The following is a 24,386-nucleotide window of genomic DNA, read 5'->3' as shown; positions in this document are numbered from 1 at the left end:
CAGGTGCCAGGAGGAGCTGCCCACAGCTTCCACACGAGGGCACCTTCTCCCACTGCCATCCCTGAACTGGGCCCCAGGTGAAATGCAACCCCCTTTCCAGGGATTCACTTTCTCATTGGCATCTGGGCCTTGCAGAGGACAAGCAGTTAGAGCTCGGATCAGAAGTGTACACGGCCTTATTCTATGAATTTACAAGTTGTGTTTCCTGCTGGAGGCAGGGGGCAAATTACTCTTCCACATGAGAGTTGGAAGGAACCTGAGACAGCCCCCAGGAGACTTTAGCTGAGATCCTCCCCACTGCCACTTACCCTTTCCCTTCCCTGATTTACAGATGAGAAATCTGAGACCCAGAGGAGGCTGGGGGCGGCTTAAGAGACTGAGCCAAGGTTAGAAATCCGGCTCAGAACTCAGAACTCGCCTGACTGCCTGGGAGATCTCCAACCCTGATCTACCTCCCCTCACACCCCTGCACCCCACTCCTTGCCTGTTTTGGCCAGGAGGTAGCTGGTGTCCCCACTCCCTCTACAGATGCAGAAGCCTAAACAGGACTGAAGCTCTCAGGCAGGCAGCCCACCCAGACTGCCCTGGAGCCGCACCTGGAGCCCCGGCTGGGTGTGCAGGATCACAGTGCGGCCTCGCAGCTCCACGTACAGCAGAGGCTCCTGCAGGAAGGGCAAGGCCACCGGGCGCCCATCCACCTGGAGGAGAAGGGGGGTGGGAGGAGGGGCGACGTCGGCGCGCAAGGATGGACAGCACGGGACCCACCTTCCTCCGCTCTCTCGGCATTGCTCACTGTGACTGCCCCGCCCTGCAGCAGCCGCACAGCCAAGTCTCCCAGCAGCACTGCCACCTCCTGGGTCCAGGCCACGCCACGCCGGCCCCGGTCATCGTTGGTCACATGCACACTGTGGGTGGGAAAGTCCCGGGTGCCCATGGTCAGCAGGGCTGGGTGTAGGGGTCAGGGGAAGAGAGAGGGGCATGCGCACCTGAAGTCCCCGCCGTGGCAGTCCTTGGCCAGCACATAGCTGCAACTGCCCTGGAAGTGCAGCAGGCGGCCGTCGAAGGTGCGGTAATGGGGGTCTCCAAAGGCCATGCAGGAAGCGGGCCGAGGCAGGCAGTGGGGACAGCAGCTGCCAGGACTCAGGGCAGGGGCCTTGTCCTGCATTCAGCCCCAGACACTATCAGACACCCGGCACTCCCTGCCATGCTCCTCGAAGACCCTCCCAGAAAACCAAGCATCTCCCAGGAGTCTCCAGGGAGTTCCAGGACTCCGGCCCTCAAACTCCCTGCGAGCAAGGTCAGGGCACGACTTCGTGGCTGCAGTGGGAACAGCACTGTCCCCAGTTCCCGGCTGGCTGCAGGAGCCCAGCCTCCCTCTTTTATGCCTGGTCACACCAGGATGTCAGTACCATGTGCCCCCACCCTGTCCCCACCACCTTAGATTGTGTACTCACGGGGCCACACGAGAGCTGTGAGCAGCGCTGGCTCTGGCAATGCACAGTGCCCGCCACGCAGGAGCAGCTGGTGCAGGCGTCCACGGTCCAGTGCTCTCCAGAGGCCACCTCACGGCCCTGGTGCACACAGGACTGGGTGGGAGCTGAAAGGATAGGAGCTGAGAGGGTCAGCTGCCCCTCCCACATGCCCAGAGGATCTGGCTTACCCCTCCCCCATCATCCTGGCCGTGCACCTTGGCATCGCTCACAGCAGCTGCCAGCCTGGGGCACCTTCGCCCAGCCATGGGGGCAGGAGAGGGCCTGGCACTCCTCGAGGTGGCACTCCACATGGCCCCCCTGAGGACAGACATCACTGTTTTGAGGTTTATCCTGCATGGCCAGAGTCCCTGGCCTCATGCTTCTGGGGGCCTCTGGGCACAGCTTCTGCTGCCTGCCCCTCCCACAACACACTCTTCATAGTTCAAGTGGGGAATGAAATCCAGCCTTTGGCTCTGTGACCTGATGCAGGGATGCCCCTGCTCCTTAAAGACCCCATATTTGCAGGGCATGGTGGCTCATGCCTGTAATCCCAGCACTTTGGGAGGCCAAGGCGGGTGGATCACGAGGTCAAGAGATCGAGACCATCCTGGCCAACATGGCGAAACCCTGTCTCTACTAAAAATACCAAAAAATTAGTTGGGCGTGGTGGCGAATGCCTGTAGTCTCAGCTACTCGGGAGGCTGAAGGAGGAGAATCGCTTGAACCCAGGAGGCAGAGGCTGCAGTGAGCTGAGATCGCACCACTCCACTCCAGCCTGGCACAGAGCAAGACTCCGTCTCAAAAAAAGAAAAAAAAAAAGACCTCACATTTGCTGGTGGAGTGTTGGAGTGTTGGACACTCCTCCTTTTACCATCTGTGAGGTCCTCCACCCTCCCAGCCCCATCCCTGCTCACATGGCACGTGCAGGCAATGCAGGCATTGCTGGGGTCCCGCCAGCTCTCTCCATCTGCCATTCTCCGGCCGTCGGCCTCCACCACACATTCTGAGGAGGGAGACATGGGATGGGCGGCCACTGTTCCTCCAGCCGCATCCTCCCTCCCTGGAGCTCACCCCGCATTTCATGACAGGAAAGCACCCCCTCCGTTTCCCTAGCACCCTGATGGCGTTGATTTCTTCAGCCAATATCCAGGGAGCCTATTAGACATCAGGCCTCGCATCGGTGCTCGGGATGTCTCTAGGGTCCTAGGAGCCCAAACAGCCAGAGGCTGGAATCCCACTCTAGGCCAGCTGCCTGATCAGCAGTGCAATGCCCTCTTAGTGAGCTTGGGGTTCCAGAGCCCCGACAGGCATCTGGCCAGGCCTTGAGAATCTAGGCTTCATCCTAGCTTCCCCTGCCTTATGGGTCTCCTCCACCTCAAGGAACAGCCCCCCTCTGTTTCTAGAGAGGAATGACCCCTGCATTCTTTTTTTTCGAGACTCAGTCTCACTCTGTTGCCCAGGCTGGAGTGCAGTGGCGTGATCTCGGCTCACTGCAACCTCTGCCTCCTGGGTTCAAGCAATTCTCCTGCCTTAGCCTACCAAGAAGCTGAGATTACAGGCATGTGCCATCACACCCTGCTAATTTTTATATTTTTAGTAGAGATGTGGTTTCACCGTGTTAGCCAGGATGGTCTCGATCTCCTGACCTCAGGTGATCCGCCTGTCTCGGCCTCCCAAAGTGCTGAGATTACAGGTGTGAGCCACCGCGCCCAGTCTACCCTGCACTCTTTCCTAGAAATCAAGTACAGGCCCTGGGCTACCCACTTGGCCCATGAATGCCTCCCCTTCCTGTCTTCCCCCTGGGCTCCTCTCTGAGGGTGGAGGCCAAGGCTAGGCACTTACCCTGGCACACGGGGCAGCAGTTCCCAGGGGGAGTGTGGCGTTCTGAGAGGGGACAGCTGAGCTCAGGACAGGCCTGGTGAACGCAGAGCCAGGTCAGGTCCTGCCCATGGAACACAAGAGACAGAGAACGGTGGATCTCAGGGAACTGGTGGAGGAGTCTGGCATAGGCAGGATGTGACAGTCAGGACAAGTAGGCGAATGTCAGGGTGAGTGGAGAGCCCCAGAGCCGCTGCGGGAGAGGAGTGGCAGCCACGGCCCACAGGGAAGGCAGAAGAGGGGCTCTGTGAGTCCCCAAAGCAGGAGGGCTCACCTGGCACTGGCATATGTAGCAGGGGTCCGGTGGGGCCAGCTCAGATCCCAGCAGGCCCTCTGAACAGTTACTCAAAGCCTCTGTGAAGACAAGAACCCAGAGTGGGAGACAGAAAGAGGGGCACAGGGCTGGAAATCCCAGCTGTCCCCATGCACCATGTCCCCAGATGTCTAACTAGAACTCCTGGGCATACCCATACCCAGCACCTTGACGCCAAGGAGGATAAGTCTTCTTTCTGTTTGGTTCAGTCAAATCTACGCTGTTTGTTTTTCCAGATGGAGTCTCATTCTATCGCCCAGGCTGGAGTGCAGGGTCGCACTCTCAGCTCACTGCAACCTCTGCCTCCTGGGTTCAAGTGATTCTCCTGCCTCAGCCTCCTGAGTAGCTGGGATTACAGGCACCCAACACCACGCCTAGCTAATTTTTGTATTTTTAGTAGAGACAGGGTTTCACCATGCTGGTCAAGCTGGTTTCCAACTCCTGACCTCATGATCCGCCCGCCCCGGCCTCCCAAAGTGCTGAGATTACAGGTGTGAGCCACTGCACCCCGCCCAATTTACACGTTTTAAAAGAAACTTTGCTAGGCTATTATTTGGGGACAGGTGGGGTGCAAGGTGTCTGGAAACAGACCAAGGGTGGCTTGCTTCTTAGCCTGAAGTCACTAAGAATGGCCAACCTGAGCCCCTGCTCTCCCTCCCGCTATCCGTAATACAGTGCGGCTGCAGCAGCGCAGGGAAGCACACAGCCAGGCGTCCTAGGTTGGAATCCTGATGCCAGCGCTCAGTGCCTGTGCTCATTAGGTTAGATTAATCCACCTCTCTGAGCCTCAGTTTCTTAATATGTAAAAAGAGAGTAATAATACTTCCCTCACCGGGTAACTGTGAAAACAAAGTGAGAGACTTTATTAAGAGTGCCAAGTACAGCGTGTGGCATGCAGTAGGTGCTTAATAAATGTTAGTCTTCTTCTCTTCCCCTGAAGCACCCCCTAGCAAGTGTTGGTCAGAGCAGCACTCCCTGCTGGATGGCAGGGATGGCTGCACAGCATTACAAACGTAATTAATACCACAAACTGTACACTTAAAAATGGTTAGGATGGTACATTTTAGTGTCTTTCACCACAGTAAAAAAAGAAAAAAAAGAAAAAAAGGAAAAGAAAAAAAGAAAACCCGGGCCTGGTGGCTCACACCTCTAATCCCAGCACTTTGGGAAGCTGAGGCGGGTGGATCACCTGAGGTCAGGAGTTTGAGACCAGCCTGACCAACATGGTAAAACCCCATCTCTACTAAAAATACAAAGTTAACCAGATGTGGTGGCGCATGCCTGTAATCCCAGCTACTCCGGAGGCTGAGGCAGGAGAATCCTTTGAATCCAGAGGTTGCAGTGAGCCTAGATCGCGCCACCGCACTCCAGCCTGGTGACAAAGCGAGACTCTGTCTCAAAAAATGAAAACAAAAACAATTAAAAAACCCAAAAAAACAAATTGGAGAAAATAGGAGGATTATCATAATTAAAAGTCTGTTTTTTCTGTGTAAGGATAATGTTAGCCTATACTGCAAAGGTAGATTATTATTTCAGTGATATACTTGGTCCTGGTCCTCACATCTCAACACAACTGTCGCTCTGCAGCGCCATCTGCTGGCCAAGATGCTCCACAAACTGCACCCAGCTGTGGAGAGGCAAGGGGTCCTGCCAGCTTCCCCAGCTTCCCCAACTTTCCCGGCTTCCCCAGCTCCCCACTCGCTGGCCAGGCATGAGGTTCCAGAACAGTCCACTGGTGTCAGGAAAAATGAGGGTCTGGGACTGGAGAGGAAGGCCGGCAGGGAGTGGCAGCCCTACCCTCATATCTACCCCCACATCCCTGGACTCACGGGCACAGGTGGGACAGCAGTGCTGGGGCCCAGGAGGCAGGAGCTGGCTGTGGGGGCAGCCCACCAGGCTGGGGCACTGCCGTCGGTGACAGCGAAGGCTGGGAGGCCCCTCAGGCTGTGGCTACAAGAATGAGAGAGCAGAGGTGGGTTCTGGGCCAGGAAAACCCAGAGCTGCCTTGATGTGCACTTCCCCCCAGCCCCCACCCCCTGCAGCCTCTCTCAGGTTCTGAACTCAAGGCTTAAGAGGGACTCAGTGTCCCCTAGATGTGCTCCTCACCCCATGCCCTAGCATCTGAGATGTCTCCTTTTCTTTTCAGTCACTTCAGCCTGAATCCTCATGTGACCTCCGATCCTCCTGCAGGCTCATGCCATCCTCCTCCCCACCCCCATGGCTTAGTCCCCTGACCTGTGATGTCATTTGCCTGCTCCAAGCCCTTCCATGGCCTTTGAAACAGAATCTCCACAATATGACCCCCAGCCCCATCTCAGGTGGCTCCCCGGCCATATGCCCCGCACCACAGCCAGGGAGCCACCCATGGCCTCCCAAACACTTGGAACCTGGGCTCCTTGTCTAAACCCAGACCCAGATGATGATGATGAATGGGGTGTGGTTAGAAGGAGGGGCCCTGTTAGCCCCAGGCCTGCCTCACCTCCTGGCCGCAGGGATACGCTCGTCTGGTCCCCAGAGTGCCTGCTCCAGGCAGTGTCCAGCTTGGCTGGGCCTCATCCCATGCTGCCCGCTCCCCACCCCATGAGGCGCCCCAGGCCCTCCACTGTGCCCTCAATTACCTCGCAGATGCACACTTCACAGGGATCTGCCCCAGGCTGGAAGCTCTCCCCGGGCTCGTACTTCCGGCCCTCATGCTCACAGTCTTCGAGGTGGGGTGAGAGCAGAATGAGACCGGGGGGCTGACAGCAAGACCGGGGTGGAGTCCTCTGTCTCCAGCCTCCCCAGACCCCAGGGCGTGGGGTGTGCCCAAGAACGGAGGCCACATCTCCAGCTGCCTGTCTCTGCCACCCGGCCCAGCAGAGACAGAGAGGTGTGGGCCCAGGGCTCCCTCCTCAACTTTCCCTTCCCACCCCAGGCTTCCAGTACCAGAGCATCGAGGGCAGCAGTCATGGGGCCCCTGGTGGGGTTGGGCACAGGAGCAGATGCACTGGACGCGTGCGCAGGTGACGACGCCCTCGTGACACACACAGGAGGAGCAGGGACTGTCAGGAGGCACCCAGCTACTGCCTTCAGGGTGCTCTTCCCCATGAGCCAGGCAGCCTGTGGTGCAAGGTGGGCAGGGATGAGCTTGGAGGCTGAGATCTGGACATCTGCTCTTGGTCTCCCACCCGCAGTGACCAGCTAGGCATGTGGTGCCAGGAGGGGGCCTGCAGGGATGTGGTGGGAAGGTGGGATGGGGCAGGACTCCTGGCTGTTGAGGAGGGTTCAGAACACCTGGGTTCTAATCCTGTTCTGTTCCTGCCTGCTCTCGAGACTAAGATCCAGGCAGCAGGCACTGCCCAGTATAGCCCGCACTGGCCACAGTACCTGGCATGCAGGAGATGTGTTGTAAATGCATGTGAACCAGATGAATGGCTCCATCGCTAACCATGTGCCCAACGTAACTCAATCTCTCTGCACCTCAGTCTCCTCATCTGTTAAGTGGGGATTTCCTCTGTCCTGCCTCCCTCCCAGAGCAAGTGAAATGCCATGACAGTTCTGTGGTTCTGTAGAAACACCATGCTGGGCTGTGTGTGGGGCAAGGGGGCAGCAGGCGGGCTAAGAAAGGTTCATGTTCAGAGCCAGATGGTCCTGATGCCCATCCTGACTCTGCCACCACCTTCTTCTTCTTCTTTTTTTTTTGGAGATGGAGTCTCTTTCTCATACACAGGTTGGAGTGCAGTGGCAGGATCTTGGCTCACTGCAACCTCCACCTCCCAGGTTCGACAGATTCTCCTTCCTCAGCCTCCCGAGTAGCTGGGATCATAGGCATGTGCCACTACATCCAGCTAATTTTTGTATTTTTAGTAGAGACAGAATTTCACCATGTTGGCCAGGCTGAACTTGAACTCCTGACCTAAGGTGATCCACCCGCCTCGGCCTCCCAAAGTGTTAGGATTACAGGTGTGAGCCACTGCGCCCGGCCACCTGCCACCTTCTCTACCTCTCTGTACCTCCACTTTCTCATCAGTGAAACAGGAGGAAGAAGAGTACTTATCTGGTAAGTTGTGCTGATTAAATGAGATAATACAGGTAAAGTGCTCAGGGCCTGGCTCATGCTACCTGCTCACTAAATGTCAGGTCTCTTGATGATGGTGGTGATAATGATGATGATGATGAATGGGGTGTGGTTAGAAAGAGGGGCAGCTTTTTATTTTATTTTTAGACAGAGTCTTATTTGTTTCCCAGGCTGGAATGCAGTGCTGCAAATGCAGCTCACTGCAGCCTCAAACTCCTGGGCTCAAGTGATCCTCCCACCCTGGCCTCCCAAAGTTCTGGGGTTGCAAGTGTGAGCCGCCGCACCCGGCCCAAGAAAGGCAGCTTTGAGGGAACTCTAACCAGCACCTGGAAGGGGGATGGTCTGGGCAGGCCAGGACAGGAAGAGGCAGGAGAAGCTGAAGGTGGCAAGGGTGTGCAAGGGCCAGTTGTGGGGGGCAGGGAGATGGGAGAAGAGCTGGCTGAGGGGAGGGAGGTGGGGTGGACACAGGGACACTGGGCCAAGGGGCTGAAGCCAGGGGTAGGGCTGGGGCTGGCTATACCTCTGCAGCGAGGGCAGCAGCTCCCCTGCTCGGTGACCTGGAGCTGGCAGGGAAGGGGTGGGCACCACAGCCGCACACAGCTGACTTGGCCAGCCTGTAGGAGATGCAGGGACACTGGCTTGCTGCCGAGGCTAGGGCCCAGAGGCGACACGATCCAGGTGCCACTCCGCGCCCCCACCTCCTGCCATACCTGACAGCGACACCGCTCACAGCTGCCTGCTGGTCCCTCAAACTCCTCCCCATCCTGGTGCTCCCGACCCTGAGTGATGCAGCCTGTGGGGGACACACCTCCTGGGTGGGGGGCCTGTACCACCCTGCCCTGTTCGGCCCAACCTTAGGCTTGGCAGAAAGGAAAGGGGGAGGGAGAGATGGGGAAGGGCATGGGGGTCGGGCACGAGGAAGGCAGCTCACTGTGGCAAACAGGGCAGAAGCAGGGGCCTGGAGAGGGGTGGGGGCAGAGAGCGGGGGGACATGGCTTCTTCTGGCAGCGCATGGAACCTTCCTGGGGGAGAAAGACCCGTCACACCCTTAACTGGACTGCACGTTTCCCCAGGGCTGGAGCCTCTACTGAGCCTGCAGGGGCCCAAGCCCCCACCCTTGGCCTGGAAGACCTGAGCCCAGTCCTGTCCCATGAGATGTCAAGGCTCAGTGTACCCCTTGCCACCTGAGTGGAGGAGATGGCCTCTTCCTGGCCAGAGAGGAGGATCAAGGGAGGAAAGGTTACCAAGGTCCCAAAGGAGCCGCCTCACCTGGCAGGTGCAGAGGGAGCAGGTGGGGTCCAGTGGGTCAGGAAGGGTCTCTCCGGAGGCAGCAGTGACGCCATGGTAGAGGCATCCTGGCAGAGCAGGGAGTGCCACAGAACAGCTGCCATCAACAGAACAACAGACACACACAACCCCTCCCCCACATACACACCCACACCCACAAACACACCCACACACACAGCAGCGGGGAGCGCAGCAGAACAGCTGCCATCAACAGAACAACAGACACACACAACCCCTCCCCCACATACACACCCACACCCACACACACAGCAGCGGGGAGCGCAGAACAGCTGCCATCAACAGAACCTCCACTGTCACACACACACACAGTCCCTCCCCCACATACAGCCACACACACCACATACACACACATGCATACCCATATACACACACAGGCACCCCCCACACCTACATACACAGCTACACAAACACACACCTACACACACCCACACTCCCACACACACATACACACATCCATATACTCACAAACCCACAAACCCACATACACAGAAGCGCACATACACCCACACGCAGACACCACATACACACACCCCCACACACATACCCACATACACAGACACAAATACAGAAACACACACATACGCAGCCATACACACACGCACACATAGGAACACACACACATACAGAGCAACACACACATACACACAGCTACACAAACACACACACATGGCCACACACACACAGACACATATATACAGCCACACACACAGACACACACATACAGCCCCCCACACACATACACAGACACACATATATGCACATACACACATGGCCACGCACATAGAGCAACACACACGCACACATACACACAGTCACACACAGATACAGCTAAACACACACAGAGAAACACACGCAGGTACACACACACACAGCCAAACACAGATACGTACACACACAGCCACACACACATACACACAACCCCACACACACAGCCACACACAGCATTAGCCACACATTCATGCATACACACATACAGCCACACACAGCCACACACACACACACAGCCCTGCCTGGGACCTCTATCGTGGGTGAGGGAGTCAGAGAGTGAGAGAATAGTACAGTGGGGTCGGCAGGCAGTGGGAGGGCTGAGAGGAGAGCAGGATGGGTGAGAGGCACCTGGGGAAGCCTGGGCGAGAGTGCCTGCATGTGTCTGTCTCAAGGGAGGGCTGATGTGGGAGGCTTGGCCCCTGGGAGCCCCAGCAGGGGGAATGGAAGGGCAGGTGTGGCCCTACCCTGGCAGGTTGGGCAGCAGTGCCCAGATGGGATGAGCGGGTGGCTGCAGCCCAGAGGCTCACAGGGCAGGCGGCCGCAGGTCACGAAGCCTCCCAGGCAGGTACACCGGTGGCAGGGTTCTCGGGGATCCGGGAACTCCTGATTACTCAGGTAGGACTCCCCCAGGTACTCACAGCCTTTCAGAGATGAGACAGAGAGGCCGTGGGGAGGAACAGAAAGGGATGAGAGGGCAGCAGTAGTAGGCTCTGAGCTTGGGCCTGCAGGGCATCCAAGATCTCAAAGATCTAGTGTCAGGGGCAGAGTCACAGTCCAAGCCCAGAGGGCAAAGCAGTTGTGAGGGAGGGCGTTTGGATTAGCCAAAGGGCAAACTTTCTCCCCTCTAACTGGCAATAAACCTTCCTGTTTAACCTGTAGAAAAACACCCATAGAGAATCCACTGCCCTGGGGTTAAACACTCAGCAGATCATTGCCAGAGGCACCAGTTTCTCAACCTGGAGAGCCAGGAGTAGCCCCAGCTGACTCAGGTGGTGCAGACCCAAGGTAGGGCCTTTCCCACACTCTTCCAAGCCCTCTGATGAATCCAGGAGGGGGTGGGGTCCCAGGGTGGTGGCAGCCTGCCCTTGGCACCTCTGGCATTGGCTCACTTCCCTTTTTAAAAAAGAGAGGGTGAATAAGGTGACCGGCCAGGAGATGGTCACCCAGATCAAAGCTCATGTGGCCTCACTGGAGGGCACTGTCCCAGAAGATCAAGTCATGCTCCTGGCAGGCATGCCCCTGGAGGATGAGGCCACCCTGGGACAGTGTGGGGTGGAGATCCTGACCTCCTTGGAAGCAGCAGGCCGCATGCTTGGAGGTAAAGTCCATGGTTCCCTGGCCTGTGCTGCAAAAGTGAGAGGTCAGACTCCTAAGATGGCCATACAGGAGAAGGAAGAAGGAAGAAGGAAGAGGGAGAAGAAGAAGAGGAGGAGGAGGAGGAAGAGGAAGGAGAAGAAGAAGGAGAAGGAAGAAGAAGGAGAGGAGGAGGAGGAAGAGGAAGAGGAAGGAGAAGGAGAAGAAGAAGGAAGTAGAAGGAGAGGAGGAGGAGGAAGAGGAGGAGGAGGAAGAGGAAGGAGAAGGAGAAGGAAGAAGAAGGAGAGAAGGAGGAGTTCAACCAGCGCTTTGTCAATGTGCCCACCTTTGGCAAGAAGAAGGGCCCCAATGCCAACTCTTTAGTCCTTTGTAATTCTGGCTTTCTCTAATAAAAAAGCCACTTAGATCAGAAAATAAAAACAAAAATAAAAAGAGGGTGAATTTCAGTCTCTAAGCCTTGGCGGGCAAAAGTATCTGACTAGGATTTAACAACATTATAATTTTAATTGTATTCATTTTTATGGTGATCTGATCCTGGCAAATCTAATTTTCCATTTATAATATGATATAAAACTCCTTTCTAAATCAATTTCAATTAATACGTGAGTTAATTTGAAGGCAAATAATAAAATTACAGTTGGTAGAGGGCAAGTGGCAAAAATTGCCAAGATGGCACAAGAGTGAGGGAAGACAGGGAAGGTTGGGGACCCAGTCTCGCTCTAGTTTCTTTTTACAAGAGCCAAATTTAGGTCCAGAGAGGTTGTGCAACTTGCCCAAGACCACAGGACAAATAGCAACAGAGACAGGAGAAAATCCAGGCTTTAGTCTCAGACTTTTTTCTTTTTCTTTTCTTTTTTTTTTTGAGATGGAGTTTCACTCTTGTTGCCCAGGCTCACTGCAGCCTCTGCCTCCCAGGTTCAAGCGATTCTCCTGCCTCAGCCCAAGTAGCTGGGATAACAGGCATGCGCCACCATGCCCAGCTAATTTTGTGTTTTTAGCAGAGACGGGGTTTCTCCATGTTGGTTAGGCTGGTCTCAAGCTCCCAACCTCAGGTGATCTGCCCATCTCAGCCTCCCAAACTGCTAGGATTACAGGAATGAGCACCTATGCCCCATTTCTCTCTCCCTCTCTCTTTTTTCTTTTTCTTTCTTTCTCTCTCTCTCATTCTCTCTCTTTCTTTCTTTCTTCCTCCTTCCCTCCCTCTCTTTCTTTCTGTCTTTCTCTTTGACAAGGTCTCACTCTGTCACCAGCCTGGAGTCCAGGGGAAAACGCGGCTCACTGTAGCCTCAAACTCCTGGGGGATCCTCCCACTTCAGTCTCCCCAGTAACTGGAACTACGAGAGCCACGATGACCAGCTAATTTTAAAATTTTTGTGTACAGACAAGATCTCTCTATGTTGTCCAGGCTGGTCTTGAGCTCCTGGGCTCAAGCAATCCTTCTGCCTCAGCCTCCCAAATTGTTGGGGTCACAGGTGCTAGCTAGGGCTCTGGGCCTCAGGGCTTTTTCTTACTATAGTAAATGTTTGAGATCCTAGGGCAGTGAAGATTAGGCTCAGCCAGCTCTCTGGTCCTCCCACCCCACCCTGGCAGTCCCCTATCCCTTGACCCTCACCATCACAGTCAGGGCAGCAGTCGCCTCTGGCAGGGAAGGGACACAGTGCAGGGGCACATGCCTTGGGCTCACAGCTCACACTGCCCTCCCAACAAAGGCAGAGATGGCAGGCGGCAGTGGGCGATGGGAAGCGCTCCCCGCTGGCAAACTCCTTCCCCTGGTACAGGCAGCCTGGGGAGAAGGTCAGGGGCTGCTGGCCGTGGGGGCTGGGGAACTGTGGGGACTTGGTGGTCGTGGGATTGGTAGGCGTGGAGGACGAGTGTCGTGGGGGCCGTGGGGGCTGGGTGTCGTGGGAGGCTGGGGTCCGTGGGGGGCTGGGAGACCCTGCTGGTGGAGAGACCGTAGGCTCCGTGGGGGCTGAGGTCCGTGGAGGGTGGGTGTCGAGGGGGGCTGGGGGCCGTGCGGGCTGGCTCCCAGGCCTTGCTGGCCTGACACTACATTCCTATCGAGATCCCCGACGTGGGCGGAGCGGGCCTGGGCAGGGGGACTGGGCAGAGCGCTCCGGGACAGGGCAGGGCAGGAGGAAGCGGGTGGGGTGGCCGGGTGGGGTGGCCGGGAGGGGCGCCGCCAGGGCGTTACCGTCGCAGGAGGGACAGCAGGGTCCCTGGCGCGGGTGCGCGCAGGACGCGGGCGGGCAGGGCAGTCGCTGGCAGGACACGGAGCCGTCGAAGCAGAGGCAGCGGCGGCACGGATCGCCGGGCGGGGAGAAGTGTTCCTGGTGACGGGCGGGGGCCGCGCCCGGTCTTGGGCAGCCAGCAAGAGCGGGGACAGCTGTGGCGAGAGCGCGCGTCTAAGGAGCTCAGGAACAGGCCTCCCGGGGGACCCCCGGGGAGGAGCGGCCGAGGGGTGCAGCTCCTACCTGGGCACTGCGGGCAGCACTCTCCCGGCGGCAGGATCGGCTCTGGACAGGGCAGCGGCCCGCAGCGGCGGGCCAGGCACTGCACGTGGCCACTCTGTGGCTCGACGGACCGACCACGGGTCAGTGGGTTAGTGGGGGGAGGCCGAGGAGACCCCTCCCACCCCCTCCCACCTGAGTGGGCCTCTCCAGGCCTCCGCGAGTCCCGCCTCCACTCCCCTGGGCTCCTCCCACCCAGGTGAGGACTCACCAGACAGCGACACTGACGGCAGGGGTCAGAGGGGTGGGGGAAGTCCGCTCCGCTGGGGTACTCTTTCCCGCCAAAGGCGCAGCCTGGGAAGGGAGCAGCTATAGTCTGGGAGAGGGCGACTCCCCCAGGGCGTGCTGCCTTCCGGGGACCACGCCACCCCAGAGGGCCGCCCTGCCCCGCCCACCTCACCGCTGCAGTCGTTCTGGCAGCAGGTCCCAGGCAGCGGGTGGGCACAGGGGGCTCTGGGGCAGGCGCGAGGCTGGCAGCGGGCATGGCCTTCCTGGCATCGGCACTCCTGGCAGGGGTCTCGGGGGTGGGAGAAGCTCTCGCCGTCCACAAACACCTTTTCCTCCAGGATGCAGTCTGGGCAGTGTGGGAGCAGGAACGTGGGCAGAGCCTGACAGCCCCTCCAGCCCTGGAGTCCAGAGCCGCCGCCCAAGTGCCCACTTGGAAACTGACTGGAGAGGGAAGCGGAGGAAGCGGCCATGTGCACATGTGTGCTGGCATGTGTGTAGTTCTGAGCACACGAGTGCGTGTGTGTGCGTGCACAATGGAGGTCATCCACCTGTAGGCAGATGTGTGTCTGTGAGGGGAAGCGGGGGAGTGCTTACACACGTGTGTCCCTGTGTTTGTGACACACGCCCTCACACAGACTCTCTACGGGGCAGGGACGTGTCCCATGCATCCCAGCACCCAGCCTCCTACATGGCAGGCTCAAGTGTCTGCTCATGACCTGTGTTATGCAGGTAGATACATGGGTGTACCTAGGGGGGTACAGGGGTGGGGACCCAAGGGTAGCGGGGGGCACTAGTTACTGGAAGAGGAAATGGAGCATGGGAGGGGAGTGTGGTGTAGGTACAGGCAGGAATGAACAAATCTCTACTCTCCCTCCGACCCACACCCTGTGAGTTCCAGTGAGTTCTAAGCTCTGTAGGACTGGAACAATTCAGAAGGCCATGGCTTTCTAAGGTGGCTGTTGGGCCCATGGGGCTGTGGGACAGCAGCATCTGGGGCCCTGGTCCTCTCAGGCACAGTGAGCGCATACATACCTGGGCACCTAGGGCAACACTGACCCGGTCCACTCTGGGGCCTGGCACAGGTCGTGGGAGGGCAGTCAACCAAGGAGCATGTCACAGTTCCATCCTGGGAGAGAGCAGGGGTGAGAGCAATGGGGCGTGCCCATGAGAGGCTCAGCGGGGCTGCAGTGAGGCTGGGCGGATACCTGGCAGTGGCAAGCGTGGCAAGGGCTGTCTGCATCTGTGAAATTCTGCCCATTGGCATACACTTGGCCATGGTAGGTGCAGCTGTCACAGCTGGGGCAGCAGGCACCTGGGCGGGACAGGCTGGTCAGGGTGAGCTGGGAAATTCAGGGGAAGAAAGCCAAGATTGGCCCAGGCACTCACCAGGGGGCTGGGTAGGGTGCTGGCAGGGCACTGGGGGGCAGAGCACAGCCCCACACTTGGATACCCCATCTTGACAGATGCAGGAGGTGCAGGGCTGACCATCAGGCTCCCACTGGACTCCCTCGGCGAACTCCTCTCCATCCAGCACGCAGGCTATGGTAAGGGGGCTGTCACATGCAGCCTGCACACCTCCTACCCATCCCTTTCCTTCCCAGGCCACAGGGACCCCAGTTTCGACATCCCCACTGACACTGTAGAATGATTAGTGGACTTGGCAACAAGTACCCCATCAGGGGAAGGAGCACCCTCCACCTGCAGCACCCGTAGCGGCTGCTCCTCTCTCTCTCTCTCACACACACCTGGGCAGAGCTGGCGGCCAGAGGCAGGCAGGGCACAGGGGGTGATGGGGCACTCCTGCTCCTCACAGGAGACTTCACCGGCCTAGGAGGGAAGCAGGTGAGAGACCCTGAAGGAATGAGGTCGATCTGGGCATGACCGGCGGGATGCCTACCTGGCAGGAGCAGCGGACACAGAGGCCCCGCTCTTGGAGTCTGAAGGTCTCCTGGCTCTGATACTGGTGTCCCTGGTACTGACAGCCTGGATGGGACGACAGGGGCATGGGAGTAGAGGTCTGGAGGTGGAGGGGAAGCCTCACGTCACCCTGAGGCGTCCAACCTCCACCCTGACAAAGCAGACCAGCCGAGTCCTCCAGAGGTCCCGGCCAGCAGTCTCCACCCCCTACAGCCATGCCACAGAAGCACAGGCTCCACCATGATGCCAGTTTGCCATGAGAAGGTGTGGTAAGGACTCACTCTGGGACCAAGGGCTTAGGTCCAAGAGAAGCAAACCCCCCATACCTAGGGCCTCTCTGCGCCCAGGACCTGTCCCTCCTGCAGTGGCTCTGACCTCCACTCACCATCGCAGATGGGGCAGCACTGCCCAGGGATCTTGCCTGGGTGTCTGCAGGGCACCGGTGGGCAGGGCAGAGGCTCACACTGGATGCTCCCGTTCTGCCAACAGGGCCTGGTCAGCACGCCAGAGGCAGGCCCGGGAGCCAGGCCCTCCCTGCCAGGCAGCCACACTCACAGCACAGCGGCAGTGTGAGCAGGGGTCCCCTGAGCCCACGGGCTCCCCGCTGCGGTGCTCCCGCCCGTTTAGGAAACAGCCTGTTGGGAAGAGGGGCTTTAGATGCTCCTCCAGGGCCACTCCCCGCCCTCTCCTGGCCTTCACGGCCCAGCTCCCAAGCAGGGCCACCCGTCAGCTTTCTCCAGGTTGCCCCCATGCTCAGGTCCCTGCTCTACCCACCAACTCACCATCGCACACAGGGCAGCAAGTGCCTGGGAGGGGCCGGGCCGGGTACGGGCACAGGCTGGCACATTCTCGCTGGCGGCACTGGATGTGACCCTCCTAGCGGGGAGGGTGAACAGGGGAAGGGGCCGTCAGGACTCAACCGAGAGGTGGAAATGGCATTAGAATCCCAGCTGTCCCTTGATTAGATGTTGTTACGGGTTGAATTGTGTGCCCACCCCCCAAATCCCAGCACCTTGGCATGTGGCGGTATTTGGAAGCAGGGTCATTGCAGGTGTAGTTAGTTAAGGTGAGGTCATACTGGAGCGGGGTGGCCCTAATCCAATAGAACTAGTATATGTATATATATATTTGGAGTATATATATATGTATATATTTGGAGATGATAAAAAAGACCTTGTTGATAAAACAGGTTGCAGGCTGCAGGTTGAGATGGAGTTTCACTCTTGTTGCCCGGCCTGGAGTGCAGTGGCATGATCTCAACTCACTGCAACCTCCGCTTCCTGGGTTCAAGCGATTCTCTTGCCTCAGCCTCTCGAGTAGCTGGGATTACAGGTGCCTGCCACCATACCCAGCTAATTTTTTGTATTTTTTGTAGAGACGGGGTTTCACCATGTTGGCCAGGCTAGTCTCAAACTCCTGATCTCAGGTGATCCACTCACCTTGGCCTCCCAAAGTGCTGGGATTACAGGTGTGAGCCATCGCACCCGGCCATAACAAATTTTTAAAAGTTAAACAGATGAAATTAAGTTTTAACAACATATTTCATTTGACCCAATATATCCAAACTGTTATATCGATATGTAATTAACATATAATGGATTACTATTTTACATTCCTCTATTTCATAGGAAGTCTTTGAAATCTGGCATGTATTTTCCTCTTACGGCACATCTCATTTTGGACCCAGCCACATTTCAAGGGCTTGGTAGCCACATGTAGCTGTGGCTATGAATTGGACAGCACAGTTCTAGATGCCTCAAGTCAAGCTGTGATTCTCCCGCCCTGGAGCTTTTGCCACCTGCCGTATCCTGCCCGGTCTCCTCCTCCAGCCTGTGAGCTCTTTTTTTTTTTTTTTCTTTTGAGATGGAGTTTCACTCTTGGTGCCCAGGCTGGAGTGCAATGGCAGAGTGCAATGGCGCAATCTTGGCTCACTGCAGACTCCACTTCCTGTGTTCAAGCCATTCTCCAGCCTCAGCCTCCCAAGTAGTTGGGATTATAGGCATGTGCCACCATGCCCTGCTAATTTTGTATTTTTAGTAGAGATGGGGTTTCTCCATGTTGGTCAGGCTGGTCTTGAACTCCTGACCTCAAGTGATCCGCCCACCTTGGCGTCCCAAAGTGCTGGGATTACAGGCGTGAGCCACCACGCCTGGCCTCGCCCATGAGCTCCTTGAGTTCATTCACTGACCCCGGGCTGAGCATCTCTTGGGCTCAGACCTGGGCACACAGATGAGCTCTGCCCAGCCCTTGCCCACACAGCCGCCAGCAGACAGCTCCTTGGTCTTTTCCACTGGGTCCCCTCTCAACGCCTCTGCAAAGTGTCCCATGGAATGAAGGCATGAATACAGTGGGCCCGAGGGCAGGGATGGGGACAGCCCAGGAGCAGCCTCAGGACTCACCAGGCACTGGCAGATTCGGCATGGGTCCCCGGGTGTGGTCCACTCTTGGCCATGTTCCCAGTGAGAGCTACCTTCTGTGCAGCCTGGGGTTGAGGGGGTGAGCAGAGGGAGGTCTGTTGGGAGCTGGCCAGGACCCCAGCCTCAGCCTGCCCGCCTTCCTCTTCCATGTGCCCTCCGAGGGCCCTCTCCTGAGCCAAGACCAGATGGGCTCACATCTGCCTAGATTCCCCGGTGGTTCCCAGTGCCCCGGGCAGGGTGAGTCCTTAGATCCTTAGTCCATCTATCTCCCACCCCTCATCACCTCTTGCACCTTCCCAGCCAGAATCACACCCCCACCCCTAGTGTCAGGGCCACACCTGTGCTGGGGCACTCCCCTCTTCCTGGAAGGCCCACTGCCTTTATCACCCCTTCACCAAGCTAACTGCTCTTTATCCTTAAGGGCCGCCTCGGGACCAGCTGCCTCCATGATACTTTCCCTCCTGTGCCCAGGCTGGATTCGGTTTCCTTCCTCTGAATTCGCACAATAGCTGGTGCCTGCTTCTATTCCTGCCCTTGCTGTTACAGGATTTTGCATTAGTGTATGACTCAGTGTCACGCTCTAGTGGTCAACCCTGAGGGCTGACCCATGTCTCATGATTGGGAGCACAAAGTAAAAGGCAAACATTTATTTTTTTATTTTTTGAGACAGAATTCCACTCTTGTTGCCAGGCTGGAGTGCAATGGCGCGATCTCGTCTCACTGCAACCTCCACCTCCCGGGTTCAAGCAATTCTCCTGCCTCAGCCTCTTAAGTAGCTGGGATTACAGGCGCAGGCCACCATGCCCAGCTAATTTTTTGTATTTTTCGTAGAAATGGGGTTTCACCATGTTAGCCAGGCTGGTCTCAAATGCCTGACCTCAGGTGATCTACCCACCTCAGCCTCCCAAAGTGCTGGGATTACAGGCGTGAGCCACTGTACCTGGCCGAAAGCAAACATTTATTAAGCAGCACTATGAGGTATGGAATATCATTATCTGTACCTTACACATGGGGAAACTGAGGTAGAGAGTAACTTAGAGTCACACAAGCACTACATGGCAATGGAATTTGAGCTCAGGCATTCCAGCTTCCCCACACACCCCATCCACTGGAGGCCAGCAGGGTCTGGGCTCTGGAATTCAAGAAAGGGCACAACAGCCTACCTGTGGCTCCACCAGGGAGGGGCCGGGGCTCTCACCTTGGCAGGTTGGACAGCAGTGCCCAGGCCTCAGGGCTGGCTCTGGACAGGGGCTGGGTGGGCACTTCAGGGGCACGCAGCGAACGTGGCTCCTCTGTAATGCACCAGTGTCTGTGAGGCCTCCAGGTCTGGCTCCCGCAGAGGGCAGGGTGGGTGGGTGTTGGGCATCCTCGGAGGAGGGGGGCACAGGGCAGGGATGGAGGGAGAGCCTCGCTGGCTCCAGCTCTTGGGAGGCCTGTGAGGGGGCTGAAGGAGTGGCAGGCAGGGCCCAGGGCAAGGTACAGGTGTCCAGGGAGGAACAGGGCCTGGGCAGAGGGGGCAGGCAGACTCACCAGGCAGGAGCACTGCAGACAAGGGTTGGAGCTGGACAGGAAGGTGGCCCCCTCCTCGTAGTGTTGCCCCTCATACTCACAGCCTGGGAAGGTTGGCAGGATGATAGGTGGGTCACCAGAGAGCAGGGCGGGTGGACATCACTTGAGGGAAGGCATGATCCCAAGTAGGGACCCTTGGAGTCCAGGGGATGGAGAGGCAGGGCAGGAGGTCACCCAGCTGGCAGATGGAGCAGCACTCCCCAGGTGGGATGTAGCTCTCCAGGCAGTTGAGCTCTGAACATGAAGGCCCCTGGCTGCAGGGCAGACACCAAGCCAGCCCTTCCTCCCCACCGCCCTTCTCCTTCTTTGTCTCTCTCCCTCTCTCGTCCCTCCCTGCTCCTTCCCTTTCCATTGCCAGAGCTGGATTACTCTGCAGGCCTAGCCAGCTTCAGCCCTGATGCCTGGGCAGAGCAGGAAGCCCTGTCTAGCCCCCAGACTGGGCTCGGCATGGCCAAACCAGCAGTATGCCCAGCAGCAGAGATGTGGGTGGTCGCTGATTCCTTTACTTGGCAGGTGCAGAAGACACAGGGCTCCAGACGCCATGTTTCCCCAGCCCCATGGCCCCCATGCCCAGGCCCCAAAGTAAGAGACCCAAAGGACTGGGTGCCACATTAAAGGGGCACCATTCACATGACAGACATCAGAGATTTTAATATTTACTACACCTTCACAGCAGATGGCAGTAAAGTGTCCCACAGGCACATCATCGGTATGGTTCCACTATTTCACAACAGACGGAAGTACTGTCTTGAGGAAAGGGTGCTGCCTTTTTTTTTTTTTTTTTTTTTTTTGAGACGGAGTCTTGCTCTGTCGCCCAGGCTGGAGTGCAGTAGTGCAATCTTGGCTCACTGCAACCTCTGCCTTCCCGGGTTCAAACAATTCTCTGCCTCAGCCTCCCAAGTAGCTGGGATTACAGGCGCCCACCACCACACCCGGCTAATTTTTGTATTTTCAGTACAGACTGGGTTTCACCATCTTGGCCAGGCTGGTCTTGAACTCCTGACCTCATGATTCACCTGCCTCAGCCTCCCAAAGTGCTGGGATTACAGCTCTGAGTCACCGCGCCTGGACATGGGTGCCTTTTTCAACTTCCCCAAAGTTATCATATAGGCTAGCAGTGGCCCTGACTCAGGCACCACGTGCCCCAAAGAGAGTGTGTGTGTGTGAGTGTGTGTGTGAGAGTGTGTGTGTGAGTGTGCATGTGTGGGAGAGTGTGTGTGTGAGTGTGTGTTTGTGGGAGAGTGTGTGTGTATCTTTTCTCCGAAGACTGTGTGTGTGTGTGTGTGTGTGTGTGTGTCTTTTCTTTGTGTGTCTTTTCTTTGTGATACATCAACCCTAAAGACTTTCATCTTCATCTCCAGCCAAGACTCCCGGCTGCATTTCCAGACCCAACAGGTCTGAGTCCCTTCTCACCTCTCTTACTACCAGCTGAGATGCCTCTCTGGGTGGGGCTGCCAGATAAAATATAGAATGCCCAGTAAAATTTGAATTTTAGATGAATAAGATGTCATTTTTAGTATGAGAATGCCCCAAATATTGCATAGGATATACTGAAAACTTACATGCTGTTTATTGAAATTCATATTTAACAAAGCTTTCTAGACTTTCATTTGCTAAATCTGGCAACCCTATTCCCCTATGAGCCAGTACCACCCCCCTGCACAGCTGTGACCTCCTCTTTCTCCCAGCTCTCTTCATGTCCCTGTAGGCCCTGCTATCCCAATGTCCCAAGCTTAGCCTCCACTGTTCCAGGGGAACCAGCCAGTCAGTGGCTCCTGCCCATTCTTTAGAAACACCTCTCTTTCTCCAGCCCACTGCCATCCCTGGCTCCACACCTAGACAACTGTTGTCCCAGCCTTAACGCCTCTGTCTTCATCTAGGCCCCACCAGGTGAACATTCCTCAAGCGTCCCCTTGACCATGCCACACGCTGCTTCAGCCTTCAATGTCCCCCACTGCCCATAGGAGAAAGTCCTAACTGCAAGGCTTACAGCAGCCTGTTCCCACTGGCCTTGCCAAACGGACTTCCTGCAACCCACCTCCCTCCCCCTGTCCTTGTGGTCAGAGGACCCTCACGTACTCCCTATCCTTCAAGTGCAGCCCCATTTTCCCATGAAGACCCAGCTCAAAGGGCCCATTGTCTGTAACGGCCCCCTGACTGCCCAGCCTGGACGGGCTTCTCCTGCCCTCCTGTATCCTCCTCTGGCAAAGTACACATGCACTGCCTTCTACATTGCCTCATTTTTTTTTTTTTTTTTAGAGAGAGGGTTTCTCCGTGTTGGTCAGGGTGGTCTCCAACTCCCGACCTCAGGTGATCCGCGCGCCTTGGCCTCCCAAAGTGCTGGGATTACAGGCATGAGCCAGCATGCCCGGCCTACACTTCCTCTTAATCTGCTCATTGGGTCTTAAATCTTATGGTAGTTTAGATATGAGCTTATCTTCTCAACTAGATTGGAAGCTCCCTTAGGGCAGGAAAAAGAATTTCATGCCTATTTCCCTGCGGTCTCTGGCTCAGTCCCAGGCCAGAGTATTTGCTGGCTTGTGCATGGGTTCGGCACTTCCCTGGCCACTGTCAGAGTGAGTGGGCAGGACCCCTGGGCATGTCCCAGACTCGCTCACTCTCAGGTGGCAGGCCATGGCTGTGGGCCCCAGAATGCATGCAGGAGGTAGGGCTGAGGCTGGCAGGAGGCTGACCTGGCTCACAGTGCGGGCAGCATGCTCCTGGCTCAGGGCAGGGTCCTCTTGGGCATGGTTTCTGGGTGCAGGTGACGGCCCCTTCCTGTGGGAGCAGACTGAGGTGGCTGCACAGGCATCAGAGCCCCGGAGGTCAGGGCATCTGGAAGCAAGTCCTCAGCCCAGGTTGGGACACGTCAGAGGGACAGGAGCATGAGTTGGCTCTGCAGATGTGAGCTACCCTCCATCTAAAGGCAGAAAAGAGACATCCTGCCCCCACTCCCATCGTCTCCTGATGCTCTCGACCCTGGAAAACCATCTGTCCCAGGCACCAGCAAATTCCCCAGAGAGAAGAGATCCTAGGAAGTGAACCAAGGGCTTTCTCAGTGGAGAAAGGAGGAAGAAAAGGCTGGGGGAAGGTGGATGTGGAGCCTGGTGAGGGAGAATAGGCAGGCCAGGGGCTCCGAGGTAGAAGATGGGCAGTGGAAGAGTGGGAGGTGACATAGGAGAACAGGCAACTATTAGCTTGGTGCAAAAGTAATTGCGGTCTTGGCCATTAAAATCATGTCAGGCCAGGCACGCTGGCTCACACCTGTAATCCCGGTACTTTGGGAGGCTAAGGCAGGTGGATCACCTGAGGTCAGGAGTTCAAGACTAGCCTGGCCAACATGGTGAAACCCCGTCTCTACTAAAAATACAAAAAATTCAGGTATGGTGGTGCATGCCTGTAATCCCAGCTACTCAGGAGGCTGAGGCAGGAGAATTGCCTGAACCCGGGAGGCGGAGGTTGCGGTGAGCCGAGATCGCGCCATTGCACTCCAGCCTGGGTAACAAGAGCGAAACTCCGTCTCAAAAAAAAAAAAAAAAGTCAAAAACCGCAATTACTTTTGCACCAATCTAATACATCCTGAGCCCTCCATGCCACTGTTGGCTAGGTCTGAATCGAGAGGCTTGGGGGCCCCCCGACTGTCCATGGGTGTCGAGCTCCTCTTCCTACTCAGAATCAACTGAAAGGTGCCGTGGCAAGGTGTGGGGAGTGGCAGGCAGAGCCCATTCTACCACATCTCGAGCGCCACGTTGCAGCGACCGGTAGCTGAAGTGAGGCAGACAGACAGGTGAGGGATAGCCAGGTGGGTCCCGGGAGCTCACCAGACAGCGGCAGGTGGTGCAGGCATCTGGGGAGAAGGTCTCCCCATTGCTGTAGGTCTGGCCATTCTGGCTGCAGCCTGAGGAGACCACAGTGTCACTCAAGCACCCCATGCCATCTGTAGGCCTTGAGGTGGCCCTGGGGGGTGGATAGGGTGGCACTTACCTCTGCAATGGGGCAGGTGGACTTGGGGGCCACAATGAGCGGCCCCATCCCGGCAGATGCAGGCTGTGCAGGCGTCAGGCTCCCAGCGCGCCCCTTCTGGCCAGGCGCGCCCCAGTCCCCAGCACTGTGAAGACGCAGGGCGGCACTCACAGGACTCCAGCCGCCTCACCCTTATCTGCAGGTCCTTGTTCTGGAGGCAGGAGATGGGAATAGCAGGCACTGGCTCAGCTTCCCAGTAGATTTAATGGGTTCAAAAATGAGGAAGGGTGAGAAGTTCGACAATTCTAGAGCAGAGATGGGTCCCCCTCGGTCACCATCCAGTTCAAAACATCACCGTTCTCAGGGGAGCATGGGCCCCATTCTCTCCTTTGGACAAAATGAGGACCCAACCCCTGCCCCAAGAATTAAAGACATCTTTACCTGTCCAAAATATTTCTTCATGATGCCTTATATAGAACACATTTCATAACATTTCCCAAACACATGAACAGTATGAAATACAGACTGACAAAACGAATAGCCTGGAGGTTCTTCACTTGTATCAAAGAACTGATGTTAAGAACTGTTCAGGCTGGGTGCAGTGGCTTATGCTTGTAATCCCAGCACTTTGAGAGGCTGAGGTAGGCAGATCACCTGAAGTTGCGAGTTCAAGGC

General features: G+C 56.8%; 1 protein-coding gene across 1 annotated transcript in view; it reads right to left on the bottom strand.

Moving 5' to 3' along the window:
* The window catches only part of KCP (kielin cysteine rich BMP regulator), a 29,857-nt gene that overhangs the window by 2,323 nt on the left and 3,148 nt on the right, over positions 1-24,386 (bottom strand). Inside the window, exons 6-40 of the mRNA XM_064382356.1 lie at positions 23,733-23,922; positions 23,570-23,646; positions 22,442-22,526; positions 19,710-19,792; positions 19,378-19,471; positions 18,162-18,244; positions 16,545-16,638; positions 16,318-16,397; positions 16,148-16,241; positions 15,743-15,828; positions 15,591-15,672; positions 15,232-15,384; positions 15,051-15,157; positions 14,878-14,971; positions 14,018-14,191; positions 13,829-13,911; positions 13,582-13,675; positions 13,302-13,493; positions 12,723-12,893; positions 10,261-10,437; positions 8,990-9,075; positions 8,652-8,742; positions 8,431-8,513; positions 8,241-8,334; positions 6,589-6,762; positions 6,282-6,364; positions 5,493-5,613; positions 3,625-3,704; positions 3,315-3,414; positions 2,387-2,475; positions 1,688-1,790; positions 1,455-1,597; positions 987-1,159; positions 794-905; positions 597-698 (exon numbers count right to left, since the gene is read on the bottom strand). Coding sequence (XP_064238426.1) covers positions 597-698; positions 794-905; positions 987-1,159; positions 1,455-1,597; positions 1,688-1,790; positions 2,387-2,475; positions 3,315-3,414; positions 3,625-3,704; positions 5,493-5,613; positions 6,282-6,364; positions 6,589-6,762; positions 8,241-8,334; positions 8,431-8,513; positions 8,652-8,742; positions 8,990-9,075; positions 10,261-10,437; positions 12,723-12,893; positions 13,302-13,493; positions 13,582-13,675; positions 13,829-13,911; positions 14,018-14,191; positions 14,878-14,971; positions 15,051-15,157; positions 15,232-15,384; positions 15,591-15,672; positions 15,743-15,828; positions 16,148-16,241; positions 16,318-16,397; positions 16,545-16,638; positions 18,162-18,244; positions 19,378-19,471; positions 19,710-19,792; positions 22,442-22,526; positions 23,570-23,646; positions 23,733-23,922 — 3,927 coding nt within the window. The remainder of the gene's footprint in view (positions 1-596; positions 699-793; positions 906-986; positions 1,160-1,454; positions 1,598-1,687; positions 1,791-2,386; positions 2,476-3,314; positions 3,415-3,624; positions 3,705-5,492; positions 5,614-6,281; positions 6,365-6,588; positions 6,763-8,240; positions 8,335-8,430; positions 8,514-8,651; positions 8,743-8,989; positions 9,076-10,260; positions 10,438-12,722; positions 12,894-13,301; positions 13,494-13,581; positions 13,676-13,828; positions 13,912-14,017; positions 14,192-14,877; positions 14,972-15,050; positions 15,158-15,231; positions 15,385-15,590; positions 15,673-15,742; positions 15,829-16,147; positions 16,242-16,317; positions 16,398-16,544; positions 16,639-18,161; positions 18,245-19,377; positions 19,472-19,709; positions 19,793-22,441; positions 22,527-23,569; positions 23,647-23,732; positions 23,923-24,386) is intronic.

Source organism: Aotus nancymaae, unplaced genomic scaffold, assembly GCF_030222135.1.
Source record: "Aotus nancymaae isolate 86718 unplaced genomic scaffold, 86718_ANA_hifiasm-v0.15.2.pri h1tg000002l, whole genome shotgun sequence".
In the NCBI taxonomy this organism is placed as follows: domain Eukaryota; kingdom Metazoa; phylum Chordata; class Mammalia; order Primates; family Aotidae; genus Aotus; species Aotus nancymaae.
The sequence above is the reverse complement of the archived record's forward strand: the minus strand, read 5'-3'. Positions and strand labels throughout refer to the sequence as shown.